Source organism: Nicotiana sylvestris, chromosome 1, assembly GCF_000393655.2.
Source record: "Nicotiana sylvestris chromosome 1, ASM39365v2, whole genome shotgun sequence".
Classification (NCBI taxonomy): Eukaryota; Viridiplantae; Streptophyta; class Magnoliopsida; order Solanales; family Solanaceae; genus Nicotiana; species Nicotiana sylvestris.
In genome coordinates, this window is record NC_091057.1 from 25,851,620 (window position 1) to 25,859,652 (window position 8,033).

The 8,033-nt window shown below is 35.7% G+C and overlaps 3 protein-coding genes across 3 annotated transcripts; all 3 read left to right on the forward strand.

Moving 5' to 3' along the window:
- The first annotated feature begins 477 nt into the window (after window positions 1–477).
- Window positions 478–3,821, forward strand: LOC104217608 (AMSH-like ubiquitin thioesterase 3). The gene is made up of 5 exons (XM_009767901.2): window positions 478–725; window positions 2,699–2,763; window positions 2,856–2,931; window positions 2,999–3,172; window positions 3,259–3,821. Exons 1-5 carry the CDS (start codon window positions 612–614, stop codon window positions 3,625–3,627), a joined length of 798 nt encoding a protein of 265 aa, XP_009766203.1. The 5' UTR covers window positions 478–611; the 3' UTR covers window positions 3,628–3,821.
- Window positions 3,822–5,053: 1,232 nt separating this feature from the next.
- On the forward strand, window positions 5,054–5,698 carry LOC138891279 (uncharacterized). The gene has a single exon (XM_070174611.1). It carries the CDS (start codon window positions 5,054–5,056, stop codon window positions 5,696–5,698), a length of 645 nt encoding a protein of 214 aa, XP_070030712.1.
- Window positions 5,699–6,295: 597 nt separating this feature from the next.
- LOC138891280 (uncharacterized) lies at window positions 6,296–6,724 on the forward strand. The gene has a single exon (XM_070174613.1). The coding sequence runs from the start codon at window positions 6,296–6,298 to the stop codon at window positions 6,722–6,724; it is 429 nt and encodes a 142-aa protein (XP_070030714.1).
- The last annotated feature ends 1,309 nt before the right edge of the window (window positions 6,725–8,033 follow it).

The window sequence follows — 8,033 nt, forward strand, 5'->3', positions numbered from 1 at the left end:
AGCTCTCGGAACGGCTAGATTCAACCTGCTAAAATCCAAGCTACTTGTTCGACCCTCACCATCCGCTTGCCGGGGGGTATTGACTGAGAATTCCTCTCCCAGCAAATCCAAGAACCAGCAAAAGATTTAGTTAACTACTAGTAGATATTCTCTCCTATTTTGAATCAACTTTGTATTTTGAATTACTGTTATGATTTGTTGTATATCTTCAAATTAAAATCTAGAGAGATTATAGGACTTGTGTAACTGAATCCTTGTACATAAGAAATATTTAAAGGACTCTTCCTCTCGGCAGTAAAGTTAACCGAGAGTCTGCACATTGGACTGTCTTTCATCTTTCACTTCTTTACTCTCTTATAGTAGGATACTTAAATTATTTATAATTTGGTTAGTATTTATAAGTTTATTTAATTCATATTTAATTATTTGTAGTCAAAACGGAATATGTTTTTCTCTTTTTTCTAGTTATGTTTCTAATAAAATAGTTTCCTTGAACATTTAACAACTAATTCCATTTCCAGGAGGAGATTTGAAAAATTCAACAAATTCATTGACTTACCGGAGTTTCAAACTAGGAACTTTTATCTGTTGTCGTCGCCGGCGCCGTTGAAATGAGTTCAGCGAGGAATCCGATCGACATAAGAGAATGTACTAGAAAGATCGAAGTTGACAATCAAATTCCTATCCAATATTACTACAGGATCGCTGATAACCTTCTCAAAGAGGTCCCATCATTCTCTCTCGATAACTCTTTCTATTGCTATGTGTCAGCTAATACTTGTTTGCAATTGAGGTATAGTTATATAAATTATCCGTTTCAATAGCAGGGATTGCTAATTTAAATTTGTCTGTACTTTGCTGTGTATATCTTTTGCCAATAAGATTCATATAATGCTTCCGTTCACTAACTATCATGTTTGTAGGCTTATAGCCTATTCAGCCAAGCTGCAAAATTTGAAAATCACTTCTGAACGGCAATTAATGTTTGGCCAAGCTTTTAAAAACTATTATATATTTTTCTCAAAAATATTTTTCAAAAAAGTACTTTTGGAGAGAAGCTATTTTTTTGTCCTTCTCCAAAACAGCTTCTGCTTCTCCTTAAAAGTATTTTTTTTCTTCCAAAAGCTTGGCCAAACACTTCAACTTTGAAAAAAAGCACTTTTTTGAGGAAAAAATACTTCTAAGATTGGAAAAGTTTGGCCAAACAGACTGTTAGTTTGTATGTCAACAAAGACTACAAAATATGTTCCTTGGAAAAATTACAATAGTATTATTAATAGAAAGAAAAAGGTAAAACATTTTATTTTTTTTGTAGTTCTTTGAAAGCAAAATGGAATTCAAAATAAAAAGAAACAACTTTCGCCTCAATACTCATGTTCTATTTATATTGCTCAAACTCTTCGAAAATACTGTCAGGTAAGTGTCGGATCCTCCAAAAGCAGTATATTTTTGGAAGATCCAACACGGGCAGCGTTTTGGAGAGTCCATGCAATATTTTATTCTAATAAAAGGGCAGCCTCGTGCACAAAGAATCCTGCATTCATACAAGGTCCGAGGAAGGGCCGCACCCAAGGGGTGTGATGTAGACAGCCTACCCTAACGTAAGCGTCGGTGACTGCTTCCACGGCTCAAACAGGTTACCTATAGGTGACGCAAAAACTTTACTGTTGCTCCAAAGCTCCCCTTCGATACTCATATTCTATTGTGTTACTGAATCTGAAGGAAAGAAATACTATTCAACGGAGAAGTTCTTACTTCCTTCTTTTCACAGCCTTATCATGCATACAAAGTCTGAGAGAGTCAACTACTTTTCAGCACTTACCCTATTTTTCTTGTCAACCAAATGATAAAGTTTTTGAAATTTTGTTGCTTCCCCATAACTCTTTTTAGCATAATAAGTTGCTTAGTTTTAGAATGAATGTCAAATTTAAATTTCTATTAAATTGTTTAAGTTAGTGGGTAGCTAGTATTGCTTGATAAGTGAGTAAACGCTAAATCTAACTATAGATTAGAACTTTAGATTGCCGACTGTTGAAAATAGAGATGATCTTATTATGCTGAATGTGGAATTTCTAGTTTTTATCTTCTCGCTTGCACCCGGCCTATGCATGTGAATATTGGACATAGAATCAATCTATATAGGCATGAAAATCATGTAATTTTTAGCTTGCCTTTTGGTTTCATTTCTATATATGTTATTATCCGAGCTTTTGTTTGGAAAGTGAAAAGGAGGGGGTTGGTGAATGTGTGGTGGAGTTAACAAAATGCATGGTTACAACATCTCTGCCTATTTTCATCTTATCAATTATATTGCAGACATAGAAACTCAAGAATTAGAGTAGAACCATATTTCTGTGCGCGCTAAGCACCAGGTATTAACAGGACAAGGGTGACATAAGGAAATCTGATGTTCTGTTGGATGAAAATGGAAGAGGAAACAAGCAAATTCAATTGTAAAGTTTGATTAATGTGTAGCTTGATTTTGTCGATGCAAATGAAAGGGCTGTTAGTATAACATCTGGAGAGACAAAGACATACTATAAGTCCTCTAGTTCTATGCTCTATGCGAGTGTTAACAAGATTATCTGCCTTATTATTATATGGTGCTCTTATAAGTCTTTGTTTACACACCATTGCTTGGCTCTGAGTTGGCGTACCAGCTTTATTGACATTAAACTTCTACTTCATTTTCCTCCAGGCAAACAATCATCGGCAGGAGAACAATATCATAGATCTCTACGTTCTGCTTCTCAGATATGCAGGGTAAACATATATTTCCATGTTGATAACTTCTTGAGGGCATATTAACACCTATATATGAGTAATTTTTTTTATATTTCTGTTCGTGATGTCAGTATTTTATCAGAAACTATACCTTTCCACCGAGACTACATTACTTCAACTGATACAGAAAAGAGACCTTACAAAAAGGTAATTAAGCAGTGTCTCTAATATGTAATTCGTGAAAGTTGCATGTTCAAGTGGGATGTGATTTCAGAAATTACTGGATGTCGTTGGTGAGCTGGAGTCCTTAAGACCAGAAGTTGAACATGCATTGAAGGAACAGAATCGACTAAGCAATTTGAGAAAAGCGCAAGATGTTTCACAGGCATCATCGTCTAGACAGACGCCTGTTAGTAGAATGGCTTCCTTATGGCCAGATAATAAGCAGGTAATATTGCATTGTTAAACTTTCTGATTGAAACATTTGTTTGATTTATGCACAAAAATTGTTTATTCACAACCAATTGTTTCCAGGCAAGGCATTCAAGACTAACTCTCAATATCCGTCGCCCTGTTATCCCTGAAACTGTACCTTCAGCACCACCAATTGACAATTTGGTCATGGATGATAATGCACCCGTGCCATCTGATTTAGACGAATCTAGTTTTGTGGATTCATCTTCCTCAACAACAGAGAAGTTATCGAAAAGACACGACGGAGGGAGTACTAATACTGCTTCATCATGTATTATATGCTTTGAAGCTGCAATTGAAGGGGCTTGTGTACCATGTGGCCATATGGCTGGGTGCATGTCTTGTTTGAATGAGATTAAAGCTAAAAGCTGGGGTTGCCCTGTTTGCCGTACCAAAATAGAGCTGGTGTTACGTCTATATGCTGTTTAACAATTGAATATCTTGGGTGTAAATGTTTTCAGAATTTCCATTTATCTACTTTGCTGTTTTCTGTAAATTATAAAACAAAACACATGTCAGTTTCCAAGTTCTTGTTCTCAGCTTTCTTTCTTTTTTTTACCATGTTGCAAAAGTTGGCAATGTGTATCAAGTTTAATAGTCCAAGCTATGCCTCATAAATAACCCACGTAATTTCTTTCCTAGCATGTGTTATTTTTGCTATTGTTGGTATTTTCTGCAGTTTGATGTCATTTTTAAATGAAGATTGAAGTGTCTGAGCTAAGTTTGAAATGTGTGGTAGAAATATATTATTCATGGCATTGGCAGCTTTTCGGTTATATTTTTCTTGTGCCAATGTGCTTTAGTTTGCAGATTTTTGAATTACAGTGGCTCTTGAAAGAGAGTTGAATTGTGTTTTTGCATCTTATGTGTGATTTAGTTGCATCACTGTAGTTCTTAAGCATTTTATTGATTCTCACCTTAATAAAAATATTTTATATCAAATAAATTTCAAATTAGCTACTTAAAGAAAAATCAAACAACTCTTTAAGCTTATAAGCCGGTCAAACTGGCTTGTATGCATCTTTTGGCTTATCTACGCATTTGGTAAATATCCAAAATGCTTATAAGTCAAGTGCTTATAAGCTAAAATCAGTCATAAGTTGGTCATCCCCAACTTATGGTTTTCTAGCTTATAAACACTTTTAGTTTGACTAAGGTTTTTACTAGTTTATCCTTAATAATATCTTTTAAATCATAAAATATTTTTCCCAAAATAAACTTCCTAACTACACGTTATCAATAACGCATGATTAGTAACAAGGTTTTATATTAGCTTAACCTGCGCCTACCATGGGTCAGAGAGCTCGTATCCCATCTCAGAAAGCACTAATGGCGAAGGAAGCAGCGGATTCTCAGAGTAACGCTCAACGAGGGACTAAAGGAAGGACAGTAACAACTGAAAATTCTGGAAACAAGCAATTGAGCCCTAATGTCAATGGAACAGTACCAAAAACTTCGGAAAATGAGAAACTTAAGCAAATTGAAGCAATTCAAGTATGGGATGAAGTCCAGCAAGCGTCAACAAGTAGTAATCCACCGGTGCATGTGAATGATGGAAGGAAATCATGGGCCGATGAGGTCGAAGAGATGAACAAAGAGCAGGGGAAGAAGAGTTCAGTGTGAGACAATTTTGATATCACAAAAATATCAAATGCTGGGTACAAATTGGAGTTTGTCCAACCAAAATCAACAGGTGAGTCTAATTTTGTTGAAATTGAGTTAGAGGATATTAGTACAGAGTTGAGTATTGGAAAAATGTTGTGATCTGTTATGTGCATGGGCTCATCCACCGTTTGCTGTAATTCAAGGCTACATACAGAGGTTGTGGGGTAAACATGGCATTGATAGGATTGCAATGTTAAAAAATGGGGTAATCGTTGTTCGATTTGACACTGCAATAGGAAAACAAGAGGTAATTGAGGGCGGCATCTATCACTTTGATAACAAACCTCTCATTGTCAAAGCCTCGACACCTGAATTAGAGTTCACTCGTGATGAGCTATTAACAGTACCAGTTTGGATCAAATTGCCAGGATTAGACTTTAAATATTGGAGTCTAAAAGGGTTAAGTAAGATAGAGAGTCTAATTGGTAAACCTGTAATAGTTGACCAAAACACAGAAAAGAGGATTGGGGTGAACTTTGCTAGACTGTTAGTGGAGGTTGAAATGGATGCTAAACTACCTGATGTGGTGATGTTTAGGAATGAGAAGGGTAAGCTAATAGAGCAAAGAGTTAACTATGACTGGAAGCCAACTTTTTGTACCCATTGCTTAAAGTATGGGCATGAAGAAGTAGTATGCATGCTTAAGAAGAAAGCTCCAAAGAATTATCAGAATACCAATGAACAGACAACAGACATTCAGGTGGAGAAGCAAGGTCAAATGCAAAGTGAGAAAATCCATGAAGCTCAGAAAACAAATCCAAATGCCATAAGGATTACTACAGGAAAAGGAGCTCTAGGGAAAACACAGCAATATATAGCTAAGGAACAGGGGTAATAAAGGACAGAAATGTAGAACAAGGTTGACAAACACCTAATAAATATGGAAAGACAATGGTAAGACAGAAGGAACAAGTGGAGAAATCCAATTCGTTCCAGATTCTGAATAAACAGGAGGGCCTCACTCTGTCCAAGGAGAGGGGAGAAGGAAGCAGTATGGGTGGCCTAATTATCCCTCACAATGGGGATGGTTAGTCTACTAAGTTGGAACACTAGGGGGCATAATGCTCCTAATAAGCAAAAGGATATTAAGCTCCTTTGAAATGAGTAAAGAGTAGGTTTAATAGGCCTACTGGAAATAAAAATTAAAAAAGAAAGGATGGAGCAGGTAATAGAGAAGATGTTTGTTGGATGGAAGTTTGTAACAAATCTTGACTGTCATTACAATGGGAGAATCTGGATCACCTGGAGGCCAGATTACTACCAGATAATACCTAGGCAAAGGACTGCTCAACTAGTAACTTGTGAAGTCCTGTATGTTCCTCTTCAACTATCATTTGAGGTAACCTATGTGTATGCTTTTAATACAAAAGAGGAGAGGAAGTGATTGTGGGAAGATTTAGTCACTCACTGTAGAGGATGTAGTAAACCATAGATGATAATAAGCGATTTTAATTCAGTTCTGAATGCAGAGGATAGAATAGGAGGAAATGAAGTGACATGGGCTGAAGTGATGGATTTCTATAATTGTGTAGTGGAGTGTGGATTGATGGAACTACCTACACAAGGAAATATATATACTTGGAGTGATAAACATGAAAAACATAGAATATTCTCAAAAATTGATTGGATCTTTATTAATGAGCAGTGGTTTGATACCATTCCAGAATGCAATGCAAGATTTTTGACAGAAGAAATTAGTGATCATTGTCTTGCAAAGGTGACTTTTACAGAGGAAAGACAGAGGAGTAGGAGATCCTTTCAATTTTGTAATGTGTGGACACAACATCCACAATTCATGAGTATACGTCAAAGAGGGTTGGAACTACAATGTGGAAGGATGCAAAATGTTTACAGTGGTTAAAAGATTGAAGATGTTAAAGAGGGGATTGAAAACTCTAAACACACAGGCTTTTCATAACATAGTGACTGAAGCAAATGAGGATATGAACATACTGAAACATATCCAAGTTCAGCTGCAGAGATGTCCTACTAATGTGGAATATCAACAAGTTGAAATTCGTGCTTACCAAAAGTTCAGCCAGTCATCTTACCTAGCTGAAGCGTGTGAGCACGTGATTTTTTCCCTATATGAATTATTCCCATAAAATACAAGAAAAATAATTTATTTATTTTTGCAATTTTATAGGATTTTTGTAGAATTTTACTAATTATGTGCATTCTTGTGCATATTTAATTTTCATTACAAATCAAAAAATATACCAAAAATACCATGCATTGAATTTAGATTTGATTTTTACATTTTTTTGGAATTAATTAGTAATTACTTTTTTTTTTATAAAAAATGAAAATCACAAAAATAGTTCATTTTACATTTTTCTTCCTTTTAATGTTTAGATTATTGATTTCTCTCTTTTAATTTAGGATTGAGTAACCTTTATAATTTTTATAGTTAGACAATTAGCTTAACTTTAAAATTTGGATTAATTTAGGAATTTAATTTAAGAATTTCTATTAATAAAAAAGGGGTCTATTCTTAAAAATTTGAAATTGGGCCAAGTTGAAATTCTGAAGCCCAATTCTTTCACTCCAAATCACCTTAGCCCAATACCTCTCCTTTCTACTTAAACCCATACACGACCCGCCCCAACCAAACCCGACCCACTCCAATTATAACACACAAAAAACGAGATCCAGAACTCTAATCTCTAACACCCCATCAGCGCACAGTGTTCTTCTTCTCCAAGAAGACACTCGAACCAAGCCTCAAATCTAGTCCAAATTCGGGCGAGTGAATCCCAAATCCTTAACACACGCGTTCCACCTTCTCTCCTCATCACCATTTCTAACGGTTTCTGACACCGAAGATTCTCCTTCCTTTCACTCGCTCGATTTTGAGATAAGGCACGCGATTGGAAGGTCCTAGAGACGAATCGTTGGATGAGTGTGAAGCACTGGATTGATTTCGTTCAATCCAAGCCCCACATTCATCAGGGGTTTGTTTTTATAATGATCAGATCCGATTTTGAAGAGGGAGGGATTTTTTGGTAAAGGGACTGGAAAAAAAAGTTTTCTTTAGAGAAAATTTCGGAGAGGATTGAGAGAGATTTCGGAAAAAAATTAAAACTAGTGTTCAAAGTCTTCTTCTTCCTTTCCGTTGTTCTTTTTCTTTTTTCATATCAGAACAAAAAATATATTATGAAGGTTCCATA